Source organism: Mytilus californianus, unplaced genomic scaffold (genome assembly GCF_021869535.1).
Source record: "Mytilus californianus isolate M0D057914Y unplaced genomic scaffold, xbMytCali1.0.p SCAF_4, whole genome shotgun sequence".
NCBI classification, from domain to species: domain Eukaryota; kingdom Metazoa; phylum Mollusca; class Bivalvia; order Mytilida; family Mytilidae; genus Mytilus; species Mytilus californianus.
The window spans coordinates 42585226-42611364 of NW_026262690.1; the positions used below are offsets into that span (position 1 = coordinate 42585226).

Sequence of the window (26139 nt, forward strand, 5' to 3'; positions counted from 1 at the left end):
GAGAAGTTATTTTATGTTTTTCTCCAACTTTTCTCCAAAAGTTGAAGAATTGTGACCCTAGCTGTTATTTTTTTTTTCTGTAGAAACGGCTCAAATTGGTTGACATGCTGTCAGGGGTATTTGTATGAACAGGCAGATGACAGATGTACAGGTAATATTGAAACATATAAACTTTGCTATTTTATACTTTCAATTCATATTTTTAATCGTGTATGTCACAACCTGTGATCAAGATTGTTTTAGTATTTGCATTATCATTTTTCTTTGTTTGATATAGAATGAAAATGTTTTAAAGTTTTCCACGCTTGATAGTTTGTACCATCAAATGCCGTTTATTCATGTTCGAGAATAAAAAAAATAGTCAATAGATGTCACAAGCAAGCAAAAAGGTTAATGACGAAAAACGCTAAAACATGAAAAACACAAATCACTAAATACTAAAAGACATAAAATGGCGACCAAAGCACTGAGACATAAAAGTCGTTGTCAAAAAATGTTGAACAGTGGATATAAACTTCAAGATCATTATAAGAACAAGAGACTTTACTTAAAACGAATTTGTATTTCAACAACTAAAAGTATCAGCTATTTCGTATAGGCATAATATATATCATGCATTTGTAATTGGCGATTGACCATATGCTTCAAGTATGAGTTTTCGATTACTAAAAGTAAATTTCAAGATCAACTAAAAAAAGTTAAATTGTAAACTATGTCCATGTCTAATAACAAATGCATTAATCATATGTCTGAGAATTCAGTACAGTAAAACTTATATCACTCCTCCAGATTACTCTATATATCGTATCCGGTATTTTTCAAAAAAATGTGCTGATTTGTGTCACAGACACATATATCATATGTTCTTGCTTTATGTAAAACAATGTTTGCGCTTTTTACATTTAACACTTATTCCATTATCGAAATTATTTATGCTGCTTTTTATTTAGTTTACTAATCAAAATATTTCATATGCAAACGTATATTGCATCAAAAACTCTAACCTAGACTTATGCACCGAAACAAAAAGTTGGCACTATGAGAACACTATTTGATATTGAATTTAAATAGTCTTAATGACTCCGAGTTTTTTAGCAACACGTCGACTTTGTGACGTGTCAGACCGACATACTAATAGCAAAATGTAGCAAGCGATTTGCATATTGTAGATGAATATTATGCACATTTCCTATGACAATTTTTAAAGTTCTTTTAAGTAGTATAGATGGTTGGTTATTTTGTAGTATTAATATACGAAAATAAGAATACGTGGTATGACTGCCAACGAAACAACCCTCCACCGGAGACCAAAATGATGTAAAACGGTTAGCAACTATAGGTCACCGTACGGCTTCAATATTGCGCAAAATCCTTGCCACATATCATGCTATAAAAAACCAAACTTCACAAATGTAAAACAATTTAAACGAGAAAACTAACGGTCTTATTTATGTCATAAACAATAATCAAAAAACAAATATGATATACAGCTACAAACGACAACCGCTGTAATACAGGTTCCTGACTTAGGATAGTCTCATACAGAATAAGGCTGGGCTGGGCATGTTTGGGATGGACCAAACCACCAAAATCGGGGACAGTGATACAACAGCACAACACAAGATTAAACTGTACAAAACAATAACGAAATACAATGTACAAATATGATATACTGCAACAAAAGACAACAACTGACATTTAACTTATATTATATAAAGTAGCTATTATTTAGCTAACAAAATAAATAAAGCAAAAGCTTTGAGGACATGAAATTGTAATGGAGAAACTCAGATTTTTTTCATTAAAGAAAATGCATATTAGATATGACTTGTTTTCTTTCTCAGTGTGTCCTGTAGGGACTTTTGGAGATAATTGTAAAGACAATTGTCCACCTAACTACTATGGTATTATGTGTAACAAAGCCTGTAATTGTATGGATGGAGAAAGGTGAGAAATGTATTTACTTTTATTTAAAAAAAAAACGATTCTTATAGTTAGTGGACGTTACCTTCGATCTTTTTTGTCTTACGTTTGTTCAAAAGTTAAAATGACAACCTTTAACATACGTCTAAAAAAAATCTTTTTTAGGTCCGTGTAACACTTAACAATTCAAAATTCTAAAAAGTTTTCGAATTTTAGTTTTTGAATTTTTGGTCAAAGTTTTAGAATATCAACATTCTAAATTTTTTAATTTTTTGAATTTTTAAAAATTTCGCCAAATAATTAAAATTCAAAAAATCTAAAATTCGTATTAAAATTTAATAGTTAAGATATTTATTCAAACTTTAAAAATACTAAACATAACGTGCTGTTTTGATCATTTCGCTTTTTGAAAGTTGGATTTTTTTTATTTTTGATTAAAATATAGGAAAGGGGAAAGGACTAAAAAAGTGGATACCTGTTACAAGTGTGAAACGGAATAAAAATGGAACGAAACGAAATGAAATTTACCAAAACAAATCAAAACGAAAACAATATTTTCTGAAAAATTAAATATAATATTTAACAAAAGGCTAACTTGTTTGATCTACAGGGTGAAAATGAGAAAAATGTTTCTTTAAGTCGGACAAATTAATTAGTAAGACCTGATTTTGACACACTTTGATTCTCTAAAAAAAATGACCAATATGGAGAAATTACTTGTCAACTTTGTGATTACTGCTGACAATGTGGTTATTCATTGTTGATTATGTCAATATATTTGACTTGGATACCTCCACGAGGGGCTTCAATAATGGTACGTTTTTCAAGTGCGGATCCAGGAATTTGAAAAGGTGGGGCCTAGTTCGCCAACGCTTGGACTGATGCTTGTAAAAAGTATATGCATTTATCATATATGTAGCTCCAATAGGGGTGGGCAGGCCCCTTGCCTCTAAATCCGCCTCTGTTATTAAATAGCGAATAAAAGGAAACGGGATATTTGATTTTTGTATTAAGGGATAGTTTTGTATTTGTTATTTGCGCATTTTTAAGTTATCGTACGACAATCAACTTTGGGCAAAGTACAAGTACAAATCTACATCCAGTCAGAATGGGACGTGTAGAGATAGTGCCATGCTCTCAGCACGTTAAAAATCCCTGGAATAACTCGTTGGTTGCCTGTTGCAAGGCAAAAATTTCTGTCCCTATCCAATATACCCTCATTTTCCATTGGCGATCTAAATTTTGCCGACCTTCATCCTGAACGGACTCTATTACAGGACATACCTATTGTATTTATTGTTAATTTGTTACTGTCCTGAACATGCATGAAATATTTGCCACTGGCAACAATCAATCAATCATTTAAAATAGGCCGTTTATATATAAATTATAAAGAAACTTAGGTTTAATCTCCCTCGGGCAAGTTGCCCTTAGATGGATTTTGCTATTTTTAATGTCCCTTTTAGCCATAGACCTCTTTAATTGTTTCGGTTCTTATATTTACTTGGCTTTCAAATATTCAGCTTTGAGTGTTCCGGATGTATGTAAATACAGAAAAGCGCTTCGGACGCATGCAGTCAAGTGTTGTTTTAATTTTTTATTGGATATTCCATTCAATTCAAATGTTATTGTCAATGGGAAATAGTACATGGGCGGATTAAGGTTTCTGTTACTGTAATTTTATTTTTTGCTGGCAGTTCTCTTTTTGTAGAATATTTGTGTTTATATTAAATTTTTCTGATTTTTCATTGCTATTACTTAGTTTTCTTACGCCTTTTTTAAAAACTCAGGGGTTCACCACTGTAATATTTATCAATCATAAAATATCATTGACTGTAAAAACAAAGGTAGCATGAGATAGAATTGAAAAGATTATGAGTCCCCTGTACTCGGTTCTAAAAACCGTTTTAAAAAGCACCCAGAAAATTCTTATATATCGTAATACTGCAAGGTTATTGTAAAAATATTTTCAGTACAGAAAATTAACATTAAATCGAAAAAGGTTAAATTTGATCAATATTGTAATATGTTTTGTGACTGCATGGGAATATATAATATTAGTCCACTGTTTAAACATATTGATAGTTTAATCAATATTTGATTGGTTGAGACTATCCCACGTGTCATTGAACAAATCTTCATATTCCATTCTGAGGATCATATTCCCCTCTGAAATGTCGGGATTTCTTCGTACGACGTTACGCGCGGTTAATATACATAACGTTTTGAACTTCTTATTCTTCTTAAAATAGCGATAGCAAAAATCATTATCATGTTAAAATTTATTTCAGACGATAAAACAAAAAGACTTATAATTAAATTATGATCCTTACTGTTTACCAATGGGTATGTCGTGTTTAGTTTGACTTGCAAAAACAAGCGGATAAGAAAAAATGTATGCATAATAATATTTAATGTATTGATAGTAAACAGCATAGGCAGTGGAATAAAACATTCATTTCCCTTTGCCTCGGGAGATATGAAGATTTGCTCACCCTCGAAAAATCATATTTCCCTCGGGCAGAGCCCTCGTGAAATATCAATATTCTTGGGTGAACAAATCTTCATATCTCCCTCCGGCACGGGAAATAAATGTATATTGTTCTTCAGTATAAATAACAGTTACTATCTATAAAAAATCAGTTTTAAATGCCAAGAATGCCTTATGTCGTATTCATGTTTTCTTAAAACAAAATGGCCCATTTTGTTAAACAAAACCAGGACGTTTTGAATGTTGCTCTCGTAAAACAAGGGCAATGTAAAACGCTGAATTTTTTAGTGAAATTCAATGACATAGTTTTTGCCTTAAATATGTATAGCATTCAGAATAAGATGAACAGTCACGAATAAATCATTATACTTGCGAAATAGCAGTTAATCGATCTGATCGCATTTAATATCACTCAAAAATACAATATCTCAGCTGGACACTTTACCTACCGTTTTACATGATATAAATAAGACAACCAACGACCAAAATTTTGCGAAAACAATAAAGGAAAAGTATATATGACAAAAATCAACCAAAATAATTTACCATTAAAATTGGTCACTTCATTCTAAAATGTGTATCGGTGATGTGAACTTATAAAACATTATATCATTTAAATTGCGGTTTTGTTTAACAATGTGTTTTTCTTTTTCAAAATATATTAAATTGGATTTGGCAACAGGCTAAGTATCTGCAAGCCTCTCCAATAGAGATAAAATATCGCATACACAAACTTATGACAACACAAACAAATATGTCAATATCATTAACATTGCATGATGTTGCTCATGTAATTAAAACTGAGGGCACGCATTATTCAAAATGCCCATAGCTCATATGGATAGACGGACGCTTTATGTACAGTGGCAACTATTACATGGATATTCAGACTGAAATTTTTATGTGATATGTTTATGTGGTATGAATTTATTTAACTTTCACAAGACTATCACGCTGAGTTTGATATAAATGGTCTACCACTTAGCATTATCCTCGCTCCAAGCTTCTAATAATTGGTCTAAATCTTAAAGACAGCATGTATAGCGAATAAGCAGTGTAAAGCAGATACTTATATAAAAAAATCCAATCCACAACCTCCCACATTTGAGGCGATGTTCATTGCGACACAACTGATTCGGTATTTTACCTAACGTACCAATACTTGGACTTAAATCAATAATAAAAGACAATATATGATCGTCATGAAATCGATAAAAGACTAAAGATGATCGTTCAAAATGTTCGTTCAATAATTCTATCAGCCGATATGGATGCAGATAGTAAGAAGCCGAAAAGCAAAATAAAAAATCTGACTTCAAATTTGAGGGAATTCACGTGTATTGAACCATTTTGGATGAATCGGTATTGCTTAACATATAGATATAAGAAGATGTGGTATGAGTGCCAATGAGACAACTCTCCATCCAAGTAAAAATTTATAAAAGTAAACCATACATATTTACATACTCAATCTTACCACATTATTCGACTTATTGCGAGTTGGTCAGTTTTGACTGTTCACCTAAATTGATGGGCGCTTTATCAAGCAAGTGACGTTTGGGCAAAAATGTAGAACAAACACAATTGTAAAATTGGAGTAAACTATCCAATCTAGAATTCCTTTTGTCCATTAAGACCAATAAATTCGAAATTCGCTGTTATCTTTTGAATGATTGTGATAACCAAATAGTTCCTAATAAATTATCTGAAATGCTCAGCTTCTGTTATAGATTTTTTTATTGTAAGTAAAATTAATCTGTTTGATGGAGCTTGAAATAGGTTCGGGAATTGTGTGGGTTTTTTTAAATAGTTACCTTGACAATTTCATGATACTGATACTCATATGATGTCCCGATTTGTTTAAAGAAATAAAGCCTCTAATTTAAATATTGTTTTTGCAATTAAAAATGATTCAACTCTTTTTGTTCTTTTTATTCCTACTTAAGATTGACCATAATCAAAGTGTTTCTTTCTTTTTTAAATTAAGTTTCCGCTCTATTTATTTGTTTTATTCAAAAAGTAAAATCACAAAAATACTGAACTCCGAGGAAAATTCAAAACGGAAAGTCCCTAATTAAATGGCAAAATCAAAAGCTCAATTTTCTCCGCTTTGATGCCCGTCTGCCTCTTGTTTCATTTTTTACCTTGATTGGTAATTAAACATGTTCATTTCGTTTTGTTTCGTTTCGTTTCGTTGGGTTTGATTTCGTTTAATTTTCTTATTTTTTTGTTTTCGCCCTGCTATTTCGCAAGTATAATGGTTTTATTCATGACTGTTCATCTTATTCTGAATACTATACATATTTGAGGCAAAAACTATGTCATTGAATTTCACTTAAAATTCAGCGTTTTACATTGCCCTGGTTTTTCGCTAGCAAACAAAACGTCCTTGTTTTTTAACAAAAGGACCATTTTTTTTTTAAAGAAAAAGGCATTCTTTGCATTAAAAACTAATTCTTTTTCTAGATTTCAACTCTGTTTTCTATGGTGAAGAACAATATTATATTTCCCCATGAAGTCACAAAATATATTTCGATATTGATCAAATTTAACCTTTTTCGATTTAAAGTTAATTTTCTGTACTGAAAATATTTTACAATAACCTTGAAGTATTACGATATATAAGAATTCTCTGTGTGCCTTTTAAAACGGTCTTTAAACCGAGTACGGGGAACTCATAGTCTTTTCAATTTCATCTAACTTTATGTTTACAGTCAATAATAAAATGATTGATACATATTACAGAGGCGAACTCCTTAGTTTTAAAAATAGGGATAAGAAAACTAAGGAATGGAAGTGAAAAATCAGACAAAAATAAAACAAAAACAAATATTCTACTTAAAGAGAACTCCCCGCAAAAAAAAGATTACAGTAACAAAAACCTTAATCTGCCCATGTACTATTTCCCATTGACAATAACATTTGAGGTGAATGGAATATCCAATAAAAAATTAAAACAACACATGACTGCATACGTCCGAAGCGCTTTTCTGTATTAACCTAAATCCAGAACGCCCGAGGGAGTTAAATCCTAAGTTTCTTTATAATTCATATATAAACGGCCTATTTTAAATGATTGATTGTTGGTTGTCAGTGGCAAATATTTCATGAATGTTCAGGACAGTAACAAATTAACAATAAATACAATAGGTAGGTCCTGTAATAGAGTCCGATCAGGATGAAGGTCGGCAAATTTAGATCGCCACTGGAAAATAGGGGAATATTGGATAGGGACAGACATTTTGCAACCAACGAACCACTCAAAGAGTTGTTGTAAGGGTTCGTAACGTGCAGAGAGCGTGGCACTCTCTCTACACGCCCCATTCTGACTGGACGTGGCTGCGTATTTGTATTTTGCTCAAAGTTGATTGTCGCACGATAACTTACAAAAGTGCAAATAACAAATACGGAACTATCCCTTATTACAAAAATCATTTATCCCGTTTCCTTTTATTTGCTATTTAATAATTGCAGTTATCACAAAGTTGACAAGTAATTTCTCCATATTGTTCATTTAGTTAGAAAATCAAAGTGTGTCAACATCAGGTCTTACTAATTTTTTTTCGGCTTAAAGAAACAGATTTCTCATTTTCACCCTGTAGATCAAACAAGTTGGCCTCTTGTTTTATATAATATTTAGTTTTTCAGAAAATATTGTTTTCGTTTTGATTTGTTTTGGTAAATTTCATTTCGTTTCGTTCCATTCTTATTCCGTTTCGCACTTGTAACAGGTATCCACTTTTTAGTCCTTTCCCCTTTCCTATATTTTAATAAAAAATCAAAAATTCAAACTTTCAAAAAGCGAAATGATCAAAACTGCACGTTATGTCTATAGCACATGTAGCAAAGTTGTTTAAAATTGGTGTCATGTAATTTCTGATAGAACGTTTTATTAGTTGGGCTCATATTTATAGCAGATCCGAAATAGTATAAAGACCCTCTGATGAAAGGATCTAGGTTGGTTTAGTATAGCGACTTGAGGTAAAAGTGATATCACCTTATAATGCCTATTTTTATTTCTGGGATGTCAGAAGTATGCATTATAACGATGAATATGTCCATTTACGATATTTGCAATATTTATATTTTCATAGATGTGACAAAGCCAGTGGATGTGTTTCTGTTCAACCACAAGGTAAGTTTACGTTTCTCTTGATCCTATAGTTTATTTATCCAAAGTTTTATTCCATTATTTAAACCGTTGTTTTTTTTTTCTCCTTCTTTAAAGATAAATCCAAAAACAAACCTCTTTTGAATTATTGGTATATAGCGCCTTGTTATCTTTGAATCTTTCCATATATATTTTAAAAATAAGGAGATGTTGTATAATTGCTAATGAGACAACTAACCACCAAAGTTGAAATGAAGTGGATGTGAGCAATTATGGGTAACCGTACTGCCTTCAAAAACCCATACCGTATAGTCGGCTATAAAAGACCTCGACATGAAAAATATGAAATAATCCAAGAGAGAAAACTAACGGTTTAATTTATAACAAAAGAATTTGCAAAAAACAAATATGAAAGGCATAGTACACATTTTTGTTTAGGGGCCAGCTGAAGCCCGCCTCCGGGTGCGGGATTTTCTCGCTGTGTTGAAGACCCATTGGTGGCCTTCGGCTGTTTTCTGCTATTTGGTCGGGTTGTTGTCTCTTTGACACATTCCCCATTTCCATTCTCAGTTTTATGAACCAATGACAACCACTGAACTACATGCTCCTGACTTGGGACAGGCACATGACGAATGTGGCGACGTTTGCTGGCGCCTAATCCTCCCCCTAACCCGGGACAATGGTGTAACAGTACATCATGTCTTTTCAATGGTGTTCTATAATTTATATAGTATTTCCTCATATTTATTACAATATGCTGCCAGTGCCTTTTTAGAGAAAAAAAAACTTATTTAAAGTTATTTAAAAAAAAAAAATCGATATAAGACGCAAGACTAATTTTCTACATACGGAGGACGTCGAAAGCTTTAATGAGCTTCAAAAAGAAAAAAAAAATATATTGTATTTAAGAGACAAATAAAGCATCATGAAAAATTATCAATATTCAATCAAACAACACTTAACATTAAGATAACTTACATTTAAACCTTGTTTTGCGTTGTTTAGATAATAATGTTTGCAGCACCTGGTATACATTTTCAGAAATCCCTTAAAATATAATAGATTGGCGTACTTTTCCGATTCTCAGTGAATCGGTTTTCTGAAATAGAATCTTTCCGGAAATAGTATAGTCCAATCTTTCAAAGACAATTCGTACACATCCTTCCATGGACTCTTCTATTTCTTTTAGAGTGTCAGAGTGGAAAATACCTAGCCAATTGCAGCGATGAATGCCAGAGTAACTTTCAAGATATAAGATGTCAGTCTAATTGCAACTGTACATCAAAAGATTTGTAAGGATCACAAATTTATTAGTATATGGATAACTTATTTTATCAAATTTGATATAGAAAATAGTTACAAACATTCAATTTTTGATCCAGTATTGTCAAAAATAAATCGAGTTTCATTTAGTTTTCAAACCAACAATTTTAAATGCTTCAGACAATGCATGGTGTAGACTTTTCATGGAAACGTTAAAATTTTCTTGAGCCTAAAAAAAGATTGAATAAAAAGTGAAATAACAAAAAAACTCAACTCCAAGGAAAATTCAAAACGGAAAGTCTTTTATCAAATGGCAAAATCAAAAACTCAAAAACATCAAACGAATGGAAAACAATTGTCATATTCCGGACTTTGTACAGGCATTTCTTTATGTAGAAAATGGTGGATTAAACCTAGACGTTTTTACTTAGCTTCTTAGGTTGTTTTGGTGGCTTTTTTTATGATTTTCAGTCGTTTTATATGTGTACTTCCAAATTTCTGACCTTTGGCTTTGGTGAACATGAAACAGAAGAAGATAATTCTAGAAATACGTACGCATGGAAACCAGTGCTGTATATTTTCTTATCACATTTATATTCTCAAAACATGCTGTACTAGTTTCTAGATATACATTTATCTTACCGTCTATAGATTTATGTGGATATGATTGGTTAATCGATTACACGTGGTGACCATATATATTTCATATAGGGTGTCCTAAAAAATACATGGTTAGTTACCATATACGGTTAGCAACCATATGCGGTTAGTAAGGGGTTACTTCCCTTTTAAAACAAAAATGACATCTGAAAGGTTTAAACAGACGAAGAAACTGGTAATAAACGATTGAAGTACATTCATAAAACAAATTTAAAGCTAACACGTTGTTATTGTTGGCATTTGTTTTTTGTATAGACAAATAGAAGTAGGTTCTTAAACATGTTAAAATTAAGTATTGAAGTCTTTTAAATCACTTTGATAGGCCGCTAGTCTTAATACCACATGGAAAGATAGTCGGTAAGATAAATTCGTTACACGGTGTGCTAGTGACCTAATACGATATATATGGGGTCAGTAATTCCATATGGAACTTACTGACTCCATATATATCGTATTAGGTCACTAACACACCATGTAACTAATAGTATATGAAAACTTTATCCTTATATTATATTAAAGTCAAGTTTTTGAATTAAAAAAATGTATATGAATTCTTTCTTTACATTAGTAAATATAGATAAATGTTTAATGTATTTCAGTTGCGAAAAGGTGAAAGCTTGTTTCAGCAATGAGAACATTGCAGGTAACAAAACAAAATATTTAGAACGATTGTGTTAACTGAATGGGTTTTTTTTAAATAGAAAAATAAAAGATGTTATTGCTGCTTTAAAAAAAAAATATTTCTAAAAAATATATAATATTATCCATTGATTATTAAAACCGATTGTGAAAAAAAGCAAAATGTCATTTCATTTATTCTTTAGGAAAATCCGATTCTTGGGAAATTCAAAACATTACAAATTTGGTTTATAGAAAAACTGAGCAAATTCTTTATGTTTAGATGTCATTGAGCTGGTCTATTTCAGCAAACTTTATAACAAATCTCATCTTAGTTAAAGGCATATCATTTATATTGTATGCAAGATGGGCGTTTTGTAGACACAAAAGACTTATCAGTGGCGCTGGAATCAAAATGTTTGAAAGCTATAAAATTTCTAGGCACAAAAATGATATTTATCATCGTGTAATACATGCAACATTTTTTCAGACATGGTGGTGATGTTGCTAATTGGAATTAGCAGTGGAGTGTTTGTACTTTCATTGATTATTGTTACAAAGTGCTTAAAATTAAGGATGACAAGAAACGTTGACAGACGAAGCTTTCATTCAATACCATATGACAGGAGAGAGGTTTCATCAGAATATGTTGTTATGGACAACAACGAAAGTTACCGATTATATCCATTAATAAGTATGACAGACATTAACATGGTACAAAATGCTGAATCTTCTTTATATGGTGTCATAGACGATACTTCGATACATACAAATCAGCATAATTTTAATGAATATATTCCAGTAAATGAATATCAAAATACGTCTGCACTAAGTCAGACGTCAAACCAAAGCCTTTTAAATGACGGACAAGGCAATCTGCATGTCTATGACACCCCACATCTTCATGTACATGACATACATAGATGCAATAGATTGAATGATATACCACGCCCTAATCAAGTCCGATCTCCTAATGAAAATGGCGCGTATTCATTACAAAGGTCGCATGGTGGTCTCTACAGCTTTAACTTTCTGTAAACGCATATTGCTAGTTTGCAGTTCCATTGAAACCTACATCTGATCGATTTTCCTTTAAGAAGAATTTTCCTTTTTTACGCATTTGCAACATTGTGATTATCCCAAAAAATAAATGTAACATTTTATCCAACTTTCAAACCGTGAAGAAGCATAGATAATAACTAGTGTTGTAGGAGGATGTGCGTTTTTTTTTTTGATATCACATGCAACATGCATACACATGTACTATCTAGTTGTCTATTGTCCAATCTATAAACTTCTTCTTTCTTGTCGACAGTAACAAAGAATATGAAAACAAAAAGAATAATTAGAATAATATGTCTCCGATAGTCAGATATCGCGGGCACATTCCAAAGGTGGAAAAGTCATTGAAAAACAATTGTTGTGATTCAAACAACAATTAGTATTTGAAATGGAAAATAATATAAGCAATGTTCATACCGGAGATCACCCCTATTTTTTTCTGGGTTCGTGTTGCTCAGTCTTTGGTTTTATATGTTGTGTTTCGTGTACTATTGTTTGTTTGTCTTTTTCTTTTTACCCATGGCGTTGTCAGTTAATTTTCGACTTGTGAGTTTGAATGTCCCTTTGGTATCATTCGCATCTCTTTTCATACATACATACATATTTACTTGCTGCAGTGAGTTCTACTGACCAAAATATTTTACATACATAAGGATAAGGTACAATTTGGGGCTAAATTTGTCTTTATATACAAAAAGAAGATGTGGTATAATTGCCTATGAGACAATTCTCCACAAGAGACCAAATGACACAGAAATAAACAACTATAGGTCTTCAACAATGAGCAAAGTCCATACCGCATAGTCAGCTATAAAAACCCACGAAATAACAATTGTAAAACAATTCAAACGAGAAAACTAACGGTCTAATTTATGTGTAAAATAATGAACGAAAAACAAATATGTAACACAGCAGCAAATGACAACCACTGAATTACTGGCTCCTGACTTGGGACAGGCACATACAGAATGTGGCGGAGTTAAACGATTTTGTTGGCGCCAAACCCTCCCCTAACCTGGGACAGTGGTGTAACAGTACAACATAAGAACAAACGATCAAAATCAGTTGAAAAAGGCTTTACTCATCAGATGGATACAAATAGAAATACATCTAACAAAAACACAGAGTGGACGTGGACGGGTACTTGTAAATCCCAACAACAAAAAGACACTAAGAACAGATCTGAGAGTACTCGCAGTTACTGATAGCTAGTTCAAAGCCAATAACAACTGATAAAAACAATCATGCATCTAAGACTAAATTATCAATCAGTACACATCCAAAATCCAACGTATTAAGTGTAAAGACGTCATAAACAGTCAGAGAAAAACATGACCTTGTGCAATGCCAAGATACAGATATCGACAGAATGAATGTACATATGTATATAACAATAATTATTATATTTAGTTTGATTATAATTTACTGATGACTAAATAAATATTAATACCAATAAAAACAATATTCACAGATCTAATTACAGTGTTGAATTGGTAACCTTTTAGAATAAGTTTATTTAAAGGATCGATAAGTTTACCCGGATCGTTTCTAAATTTCTGGGCTCGGTAAACAACATCTCCGTAAAAATTAGGATGTGCTATCCCGTTTGAATTAAGTTTTCTACAGGAACAAACAAACTTCAAAACCAAATCTTTATATCTATGGAAGAATTCAGTGAAGGTTTTAAGTAATTTGTGGTAACGAAATCCCTGACTTCATAATGCATTTTTTTTTCTTTTGTTGACATTATTGTTTGTTTTTATAGTGATTAAAATTATAACACAATGTTGACTGCTGTACCCTTTTTTTTTACATTTTTACCTTATATGTCTGTTTGTTTTGTTCACACATTGTTGTCAATATAATGGAATTTTATGCGACTGTCATACAAGTGAGAGGTTTAGTTAGCTATAAAACCAGTATTAATCCACCATTTTCTACATAAGGAAATGCCTGTACCAAGTCAGGAATATGACAGTTGTTTTCCATTCGTTTGATGTGTTTGAGGTTTTGATTTTGCCATTTGATAAGGGACTTTCCGTTTTGAATTTTCCTTGGAGTTCGGTATTTTTGTTATTTTACTTTTTAGTCAAAGAGTGAATTGTATTACACATTTTCACAAATCAGAATGAAATGCTATATATTGTATCTTCTTTAATAAAAGATTGTTATTTGAGATTGAAAATCTTACTAATATTTTAAGGCCTGTATCTTAGTGGTAAAAAATAAACCTGTAATGGTATCAACCGTTTTCGGTAAATTTACATGGCAAGAGATGTCCTTCTTAAAACATATTATTTGAAAGCTGAAGCAAGCAAATAAACAAATAAAAAAGTCCACTCCTTAACTTCTTACGGCGTTCAAGATAATGGGAGAGCTAACACCTTAGCTAAAATGCATACTCGCAAATAAAAGTGGGAATTTTCAATATGCTAGTTATTTTTATCATGCCACAATCGAATTCAATTAGTATTTTATCAAAAGTTTAACTAGTTAATCTACTGCTCTTGTCTGTTAAAGATGCACATCTTTACAGTTTTAGCTGGTGCTGTTTTTTATAAGATGACACATATGCAATCTTTTTCGAAGTAAAACAAACCATGAACATCTTAAGGTTTCAATATGAATAGAAAAATGTAGAGTATGGGACAGCAAACCAACGACACAAAAAACAAAAGAATCTAGACATTGACATAGGTTTTTCAACAAAAGGCAAGTTTCAATACAGTATTTCAAGTTGTAAAGCTTTTAGCAAAGATTATAATTGATCCGTTATCAAATTTACAAAAAATTAAAATGACAAAACATTAAGATATACATTTGTAATGAAAGACGACAACTGATGAAGTTCGTGAATTTTGAAAGACGTATAAATATATTTCGGGGTCAAATTAGTTATTCGATATCTTAACCCTCCTCCCTTTTCACTCATTCAGTAAAATAATACTGGTAAAACAATACATTGGCGTCCTTAATTAAACAAACAAAAATTATGATCGTTTCAAAAAGTTCTGACTAATAGCAGCATTTAACATTTTTTAGTATAAACATGTCTTAAATTGTTTAAGTAGCGTTCCATGTAGGGCTAGATTGTTTCCGTTGACAGTTGTAGCCTCTTTACTCTTTTAAAGACACTACTACAGACATCTATTATTAGTTTTGCCTTTGCACTGTTCATGTTTCTATATAAAAAAAAATCGAAATAGATACTTGTGGTATGATTGCTAATCAGATGTCAATCAATCAAATGTTTAAGACCAAGATGTAAACATCTACAGGTAACCATAGTGCCTTCAACTATAATGAACTAACCCATACCGTTAAGTAAGCTATAAATGTCCACGGGATTACAAAGTGTAACACATGAATAGATCAATAACGACCTAAAGCTAATACTATCAAACGAAAAACATATATGAAAGTCGGCAACCATCGACATCAACTGGACTTCTGCCCTTGGCTTCGGACAGGAACCTAAGAAATATGACTAGGTTTAACATATATTTATGAGCACCTAACTAAGTCTACTCATTATATATATACAAACAACGGTGGTGTAAATGCCCAACATAAGAACAAACCGTAAATAGATATATTGAAATAACATAAATGGTACTAAATTGTATTACCCCAGATACGCATTTCGACAATTAATGTCTCTTCAATGTTGCTCGAAGCAAAATTATTTGAAAATCCAAAACCTGTTACAAACGTTGAAGAGCTGATTAAACCAAAAAGAACTTAAAGTATAGCCAAACCCGTACAAGGAATCAGAGCTTTGCATAAGGGAGATATACTCTTTAATTTAAAATGGTTTCCAAAATTTTATAACAGAAAATTTCAATCAAACAATATCCGTATTTTCATTCCAGTACTGTTGACTGGACTGGTGATACACTCGGGGACTTACAGTCCATATGCAGAGGTATCGATCCAGTGGTAGTTGTAACATAAACGGTATCAAATGTCTCTGCACCATATACGCATTTCGACAATTAATGTATTTTCAGTAATGTTCTAGGTCATATTTTTATTAATGGTCTTTTGTTTTGCATGAATCAGGCTGTTGATTTTCTCTTTTGAATTGTTTCATATTTTGCCATGGCGAGAACTTTATTGCATAATATACGATATGAGTTTCTCACTTTTAAAGGCCATTCCTATAGCTGTTTACATCCTCGTCCTTGGGTCACTGTTGGAGCGTTGTCTTATTGGCAATCATACCACATCTACTTATTTTTATACTAACTTATTAGATTAATAATAAGAACAATAACAACTAACCAAATAAACAAAACACATAAAGTACCGAATTTCGTCTACTCTTAGTTAATGAAAGCTAGTAAAAAGCCTATCTTCACCTTCTAAATAGACCCTGTTTTGAAGACTAACATATTAATGCAAATGGTTCTGACTTATGTAAAAGGTGAGCATATTAGCATGACCTTTTGCAATGTAAATATATATATAAGTATCGACAAGATGCATGAATTAATGTGTTGAACTTGTAATAACTGGATAGCATATATAGTATTAGTTATCTATTAAACTATTTTTAATAAAATCAATATTAGTTATTCGTATTAAATATACTTGCATGTAAAACGGCCAATATTAGAGTCATGCAGTGTACGAGACCATGAGTATTAGAATGCATAATTTTATTACATTGCACTTTTAATATAGTTTCGAGAAGCTACGAGCCATCTTTCTTTTAGATAAGTTTGACGTCCTGTTCATCAGTAATGCTATTGGTGTTGTAAGCGGTCCTTTGTCCAATGCATTCTTGACTTGTGTAGTTTAATCTTGATATACAGTAAAAGACACTTGTCTATTGTTAAAGACAATAATGTTTTTTTATAATTGTTCTCATAGATCATTAATGAACCTCATAATTTGTATTTATGTTGGGTATTCTGGTCAGGAAAATTCTGATAAAGAGTTAGAAATCCTTGTGTTTGTATATTAGAATTGCCCATAGTTGCCAAAATCAGTATGAACGCATAAAAAGTATGGTCAAAAGTATTAGATTCAATAATCAAATGAACTAGGCAAGCGTCGAATAATGCACGTCTCCTGTTGGATATTTAAAAAATAAAATAATAAGGTAAATGCAATTCAACAGCTATTATTGTATATGTAACCATGAGAAAAGCCAAAAATTATATAAAGATACAAACATATTGTTAGTAAACTTTTAATGAGGATATTGACATTTGTAGTATTGCTCCCAATTACATGCTTGTCTGTTTGTTTGTTCATTTCTGACAACCTAATTGGTCAGAGTAGAGATAACTAAAAAGAAATACACCCACAACGAAAACATCGGCGACAAAGTTTCAATCTTTATGGAATAATGCATTACCAATTGTTTGTGTTACTTGATTTTCATTTTAACCATTTGTGAAAATGCGAATGATATTCCTTAAAGGTTACAGATAACCTAAGTTTCGTACTCATGAAATTTATAAAGTTTTAATTTCTTTTTTCCTTTTTTTTCTTGTTCTTAGTCGTTTTCACAACTACAAATGTACCTGCTAATAGAATGTTTGTTCCATATTGCAGATAAAAAAAAAACAAATACTTTTTTGTAGTTGTTGGAATTCGTTTTACCAAAAGTTGGGAACAGCCATTCCCTATGGATGCAATGACAACATTGATGGTGTAGGTATTTTGTCTAGTCCCAGGTGTAGTACTGAAAAACAAATTACAATTATTTAACACTTCTCCTCCAAGAAAAAGAAGTCATGGTCACAGAAATTATACACCACCTGCTGTTCACACCGTGACAATTGATAGTCTGTTGTCGTCTGTCCAAAAACCTGATGGAATTCACCATATCAGAACTAAATTATACTCCATTCCATTATCTAAACTTTATTTACTATTTCAAGAGGCCTAAAATACTTCCATTATTGATTCTAATTCTGTTTTGTATAGATTAGATGCAATAATCATGGACATTGCTAACCATATACTATTCAAACCCGTATCTACTACTTCCAAAAAAAAGGAAAAACGTAATTAAAGAATTCGCCAATAAAGGTTTAGATGCTATCAATATTAGCAATATTCTCCACCAGAAATCTGTACAAAAAATTATACCTGATTACTTCAAAAATAAAGCTACACCTGTAATTTCATATACTTACACCAAGCCTATTGCATCCAAGATTCTCAACCACAAGAGGGTTTTAGAGGTCTTTCACCTCAAAGATGTGAAATCCAAACCTCCGGATTGCTCATGTGCATCGTCAAAATACAATTATAGTGCAACTGGTCATGTTATTACTGGCGACCTTGGCATCGTCGCCAATGAACAACTAAGAGAGTTGTTAGCCAAGAGGCCAAAATATAGAATTTCCCAGCCCATTAATTGGAATAAGAACTTCAAGTTACTGATGGATGCAGTTGAAGACTATGCCAGAAAATGGGTAAAGCGCGAGCCAGATGAACCAGAACTGGACACTTGTCTGAATGGATCAAAGCTATTCGATCATGCATTCACAAGAGCATTCAGAAACTACAATGAACTATGAGCACAAGCGTTTCTAGCCAAATCAAAAACCCGGAGGTTGTGAATGCTTTATCCTGTTTTCATGACAAATATGTCGTTGTTCCAGCAGATAACGCCCCAAATGATATTGTCTTCATATGTAAAAACCATTACTTGGAATGTCTCACAAAAGAGCTTGGAATAAACAGTAAAGCTGGCAATCCTACATATTCCTTAAAATCATTTACAAAGAATGAAATTTTAGAAAATCACAAATCTTTCCTTCTTTTTTTTAGTATTAACATCAAAGAAAACGAAGAAAATCTACCACCATTAGACTGAAAACCAAAACTTCACAAAACTCCTTATAAAGAACGATACATAGCTGGATCATCAAGATGATGACTAAACATCTTTCTAAAGTGCTGACTACTATTATTTCTACAGTAAAAGATGGCCTTTAAATATATTGTGATGAGATATATTCAACTAGTGGTGTCAATCAGATGTGGATTCTTAAAAATTCTAAAGATCTACTGCTAAATCTTAGATCACAATCTCTGCAATTTTGCAGTTACATTAAGACTTTTGATTTTTCTACTCTTTACACTACTATTCCCCATGCTCAATTGAAAGATCGACTTCACCATCTCATTAAATAGAGCTTTTTGCTATAAAAATGGGAATCGTAGATATAAATTTCTTGTTTTGGGTTATAATAATTCTTATTTTGTGAAGAACCACACTGATTCTATCAGAAAATACACTGAAGATGATATTATCAAAATGCTGGACTTTTTGATCGACAATGTATTTGTTGAGTTTGGAGGATTGATATTTCAACAGACAGTCGGTATTCCAATGGGTACTAATTGTGACCCCTACTGGTCGATTTGTTTTTGTACTCGTATGAAGCAGAATTCATTCAGAACCTTCTAAAAGACAAAAAGAAAAAGGACCTTGCGAAATTCTTTAATTTTACTTTCAGATCTATTGATGATGTCATATCACCGAATAACACATATTTCAGTCAATACTTGCATCTCATGTATCCCAGTGAACCTGAAATTAAGGATACTATTGATGCTAGAAGGACTGCTTCATATCTTTATCTTTTCCTCAATATTGACACAGATGGACGACTTCACACTGTAATTTATGACAAACGGGACGATTTCAACTTCCCTATTATCAATTTCCCATTTCTCAGCAGTAACATACCCTCTGCCCCATCGTATGGTGTTTAAATATCTCAATTGATACGTTATGCTCTCGCATGATCACACTACAATGACTTCATATACAGGAGTTTGCTTCTTACGCAAAAACTGCTTCAACAGAGTTATCAGGAGGAAAGATTAAAAATGACACTCCGTAAATTTTATGGACACCATAACGAATTGGTTGATCTATACGATGTGTCTGTGTCTGTGTCTAAACTTACTAACGACATTTCTACCACGTCTAAGATTGTGGTTTACCAACTTCGTCGCCTGGTCTGCTAAGTGCCGAACGTGACCTATTCCCGAATATGACTGTTTTTCCGAGTGTGAATTTGCATTGCTATACGACGTGTCTCGGTATTTATACATCCAACATTCATGTATTTAGTTATGATGTTTCTTTTGTAAGTCTGGTTTGATATTGTGTTATGTCTTATCGTTTGTGGTATAAATTCTGTATTTTTTAGGCACACGAATGTATCAGCGCCACAAAAAGTGACGTAATTTTGTGAAGTTTGTATTATCACAGGTAAATTTTCAAAAATAGAATAGATTTGTTTTATTGTACACACGTACAAGATAATAAAATTGGGATTTAGTTTGTAATGGTGTTACTTTATGTATTTTCTAACCATGTCGGTTTTTCTTATAAATGAAAACTTAGAAAATGAAAATGAAATAACTGTAATATAAGGCAAGATGATGTAAGACCAAACAGTAAATACACTAGAAAACAAACAACATAAAACAAAAACACTGTAGACGTACCACGAGTGACTCGACTATACTGACAAATAACACATATCTGAAATGTACTGCGCAGTTTATACTTCGTTTGTGGTGTATTGGTGTACTGTCGTAAATTCATGGGAGGTGTCCGTTGTTAGTCTGTGGTTTACATGTTGTAATGTACTATTATATTATTTATTTATGTATTGCTCTATTCTGGGTGTTCTTGCGTTCATTTGTACTGTATTCCTGTCACGTAATGTTGTCATTTTAGCGGTATTTTTAACATTGCCATATAAGCGGGAGGTTTGGCTAGCCATAAAACTAGGTTCAACCCACCATTTTTCTTAAAATGTCCTGTACCAAGTCAGCCATATGGCAGCTGTTATCAAATAGTCCGTTTCTATGTATGTTGGCGTTTGTTTGTTCCGTTTTTTTTTTCTCGGTTTTAGTTTGTAACCCGGATTTGTTTTCGCTATATCTATTTATGACTATTGAACAGCAGTATACTACTGTTGCCTTTATTTCTTATACACGACCTGCTGAACTTGATGAGATCGTTTCAAAAATATGTTTACATTGGTTTTAATTTGTTGTGTGTTTATCCTTTTGTCCTTGGATTACAATTTCTTAATATATTATTCAATCTCGATCGTTTCTGAATTCCTTGGATATTTACACATTCTTATAGTTGATAAGCTTCGTAAATACTTTTGATTTCTGCCTACGATCCTACAAAAATGTATTATAAATCAATTCAGATGTATCAATTCCGTGGTTTGTATCAGACAATTGCATATAGAGTCGGAAACAATTTTATTCCAATATTTCATTTTTTTTCTGTTACAAACATCCGGGAAGTGGTTCGGCTTTATTGTTAATTATAATTGTCTTTTTTCCGTCCTGGATCAAAATAGGAAATATCCTACAATTTTCAACTCAGTCAATGGTTGTGAAACTTATTGTTCCTTTATCAACAGTTTTTATCATGCAAATGAAAACGGAAAACACGTGTAATTTTAAAATATAATAATGAACTTTTTTACTTTTCCTATATTATTTGACTCCAAGTATTGAAATAAAAATCTATAAGATGCTCTCAGAACTTTCCGAGAATTCAACTTTTTTTGCATATGACCCCGAGTAATTTATTCGACAAAAGACAAAAGCCTTAGAAACTGGGAGTAATCAAATTGTGTTATCTCAACATTTCTATCAACCTAATACGTTGAATGCACTGTTTGTTTGGTCTCTTTAAAAAACCAAATGTTCTCTTGGCCCAGCCTAAACTTACTGCTGTGTGGGGAAGTGGTGGTAGGTGCCCAACATTACTGTTAAAACAAATAAACCGTTTTATGTGATTTGCTCCCCACTATAACTTTAAAATGCAGGCCGATAGTTATTCCATTTTCAAGATAACTTATAAAGTTATGTAAAATATCTTAAAGATATAATAAGATATCTTATAAACAAAATGAGTTATCTCATATAGTATATCTGATAAAAAAAAATACAAGATATCTTATTTTTTTTATTAGGTATTTTATTTATTTTATAGGAGGAGATTCTACTGAAAGATGTTTAAAAGAGGATTGGGCTTTTGCTGCTGGAAATGCCTTGAAAAAGCAAAACGGTTTCTTATAAAAATGTTTGATAAGAGGTGTGTTATGCCAGGCATAACCTGTTTCGTCGGTGTATATTAAAATATATGTTGAAAAACCGTGGCTAACTACAAATCAGTCATAAAACATGCCTTAGAAAATTAACAAATTTTCAACTTATAAAGTAAATAAGATATCTTATATAGTAAATAAGATATTTTATAAAGTAAATTAGATATCTTATATACTTTAAACATATCTTTGCTGCATATCAATCGATTCTTTTCATATTTGTTTGCCTGAACTTCTCTGATCTAGCTGCATGCATATCTGGATAATTGACATGTTCCATTGAGATTAACAGCCATCAGAAAAAATAATTAGATTGATACACGAGGATTTGATTCGCATAGCAACATTTTATTACAAATCTATACCAAACTCCCATAGCCTGCATCGCATCATTTCGGAATTATAACATTGTATTAATTTAATTTATTTTTATCATTACTATTTACCAGAACGTTTTCTTGCGAGTTTATAATCAATCTTCCTTGCGGAAAACGTCTAAACATTGAAACGATTCAGTGGTCAGTGTTTGCAAGGGAGGTAAAAAAGTTTACTAGATTACCCGTTGTATTCAGCTGTATTCGGAGGTCGCATGTATTCGGAAACTCTCAACGGATCAAACAACAGACCTAGTTTTAAAAAAAAAGAACTGACTAATTAATCATTTTTTATTGATATGATTTTTATAAATCTACACATGTTGAACATTAATCCTTACTATATTAATGTCACTTCTGAAAATGGTTTGAATTAGCTTTTACATTTTTTAATGTTAAATTATTTGAATATATAGCATATAATTTGGTTTATAATTGTTTCGACAGCTGCATTTTATTGCTCGTTTGAGAAGTTCTTCTCTTAATGATCCATAACGACTTTCGGGTGTTTGTTTTTGTTTCTGTGTCTCGTCAAGAATTTTATAGCTTAGCAGTCAGATAGCGGTCAGACCATAGCCGTTAAAATAATTATTATTGAAATTATTTTGATAGATAACGCTGTCTTCTTGTTTCGATCAGTTTCGTTAGCAGTTCTTGTTTTACAAAAAATATTCCCTCCAACCTGTCCCCTGACAGCCAGCCTTCATTCCGCATGTGACGGGGAGATCTAAGCTACGAAGCAATACCTCTGCATTGCCATTCATTGCATTTTTTATCACCGGTCAGTCTTTTAAATGACAATTTTTTATCCCCCAAGTTCTATCAACTTACAACTCACATTTCATTAGTTATACTACAGTTGATAGGACAGGTCACGTCGAATTTCCTGTCAACCACTGTTTCGCAAGCATCAATAGTTCGCGCAAACTACGCTTTACAACAGCTCAGTTTTCAGGGAATTCGACGGGGAAATAAATTTCATAATTAGCAAAAATATTTTCAAAATTAGCTGAGATGATTTCCCAAGGGCAGTACTATATAATTTTTTTTTTTTGTAATAAATTTTATATTTCTTTTATATTTGTCAGTTTTCTCTGTTGAAATGTATTCGTTTTCAGTAAGGCATTTTGTCTCTGTTATAGCACCACCAGCCACTTAATTACAGACTACATTACTTAACTTGGTACAGGTCATTAAGGTCAATTACAAGTGTATACCAGTTGTAACCTTCAGACGATAATCAGTGAGTCTTTAACTATGTCACAACGTAGTTAATTTACAGTATACCTTATTGGAGAAACTTTGTGGTATAAAGTAACATGGATGGTATTTCCATGGAAAATAGAATTCGCGATACATATGTTTGCATTTTGTTCTTACCAAATCCTCGATTGAGTAATACGCCTTCGTTACTTTCTCTTGCATACCTGAATCTTGATATATACTTTTGTAATATTGATATGCACAACTTTTGATACTATTAAAATTGCAAGTGGTCTTTAAACGTTTCTTCTACAAATCCAGATCAACGGACCTATACTACTCAGACTCTCCTTTGTATCTTTAGTCCTCGATAAATTGAATGACATCATAAATTATTGGTTAACTCAGATAATCGTGATTGTTGCACGCTAGGCCATAGCATAAATCACAGATTGTAATATATTAGTTTTGTATAGGCATTGCCGTGCAGCTTTACAGTATCTGGAGATCTTGTTTGCCTCCATGAAAGTTAAGATATGGTTCTATATATAAAAGTATTCCAGACATGACTTTAGTCAAAGTTAGTGAAGCAATGAAAATGGTTAAACTGACCTAGCTACTTTTGCATGTATTTGCCTATCTATTGAACGGAACACCCGATACCATTTTGTTCTGGTTTATCAGCTGTCGATTTATTATTATCATTTTTTGTGAATAGAGATAATTTGTATTCTTTGCAGCGTACTTGTTAGCGCGCACTTTTTTTCAGATTTCTTTTTTTTTAATGCGTGGGATAAACGTCGCAAGACTTCTGATAATTTAGAGAAAACGAAGAAAATCTACCATCATTAGACTGGATACCAAAACTTCATAAAACTCCTTATAAAGAACGATACATAGCTGGATCATCAAGATGTTCGACTAAACATCTTTTTAAAGTGCTGACTACTATTATTTCTACAGTAAAAGTTGGCCTTCAAATATATTGTGATGAGATATATTCAACCAGTGGTGTCAATCAGATGTGGATTCTTAAAAATTCTAAAGATATACTGCTAAATATTAGATCACAATCTCTGCAATTTTGCAGCTACATTAAGACTTTTGTTTTTTCTACTCTTTACACTACGATTCCCCATGTTCAATTGAAAGATCGACTTCACCGTCTCATTTAACAGAGCTTTTTCTATAAAAATGGGAATCGTAGATATAAATTTCTTGTTTTTGGGTTATAATAATTCTTATTTTGTGAAGAACCACACTGATTCTATCAGAAAATACACTGAAGATGATATTATCAAAATGCTAGATTTTTGATCGACAATGTATTTGTTGAGTTTGGAGGATTGATATTTCAACAGACAGTCGGTATTCCAATGGGTACTAATTGTGACCCCTACTGGTCGATTTGTTTTTGTACTCGTATGAAGCAGAGATCATTCAGAACCTTCTAAAAAACAAAAAGAAAAAGGACCTTGCGAAATTCTTTAATTTTACTTTCAGATCTATTGATGATGTCCTATCACTGAATAACACATATTTCAGCCAGTACTTGCATCTCATGTATCCCAGTGAACCTGAAATTTCCCATTTCTCAGCAGTAACATACCCTCTGCCCCATCGCATGGTGTTTAAATATCTCAATTGATACGTTATGCTCGTGCATGTTCACACTACACTGACTTCATATACAGGAGTGTGCTTCTTACGCAAAAACTGCTTCAACAGAGTTATCAGGAGGAAAGATTAAAAATGACACTCCGTAAATTTTATGGACACCATCACGAATTGGTTGATCTATACGATGTGTCTGTGTCTAAACTAACTAACGACATTTCTACCACGTCTAAGATTGTGGTTTACCAACTTCGTCGCCTGGTCTGCTAAGTGCCGAACGTGACCTATTCCCGAATATGACTGTTTTGCCGAGTGTGAATTCGCATTGCTATGCGACTTGTCTCGGTATTTATACATCCAACATTCATGTATTTAGTCATGATGTTTCTTTTGTAAGTCTGGTTTGATATTGTGTTATGTTTTATCGTTTGTGGTATAAATTCTGGTTTTTTTTAGCACACGAATGTAGCAGCGCCACAAAAGTGACGTAATTTTGTGATGTTTGTATTATCACAGGTAAATTTTCAAAAATAGAATAGATTTGTTTTATTGTACACACGTACAAGATTATAAAATTGGGATTTAGATTGTAATGGTGTTATTTTATGTATTTTCTAACCATGACAAGAATATTAAAATGGAATTGTGTTTGTAATGTGTTATTATTTGTATTTTCTAACCATGTCGGTTTTTCTT

General features: G+C 32.2%; 1 protein-coding gene across 1 annotated transcript in view; it reads left to right on the top strand.

The window, feature by feature from the left end:
- The window catches only part of LOC127698352 (cell death abnormality protein 1-like), a 28465-nt gene extending 14161 nt beyond the window's left edge, over positions 1 to 14304 (top strand). Inside the window, exons 8-13 of the mRNA XM_052201765.1 lie at positions 84 to 151; positions 1845 to 1947; positions 8509 to 8549; positions 9715 to 9817; positions 11048 to 11091; positions 11557 to 14304. Of these exons, the coding sequence (XP_052057725.1) occupies positions 84 to 151; positions 1845 to 1947; positions 8509 to 8549; positions 9715 to 9817; positions 11048 to 11091; positions 11557 to 12104 (907 nt within the window). The 3' untranslated portion in view covers positions 12105 to 14304. The remainder of the gene's footprint in view (positions 1 to 83; positions 152 to 1844; positions 1948 to 8508; positions 8550 to 9714; positions 9818 to 11047; positions 11092 to 11556) is intronic.
- Positions 14305 to 26139: the final 11835 nt, after the last annotated feature.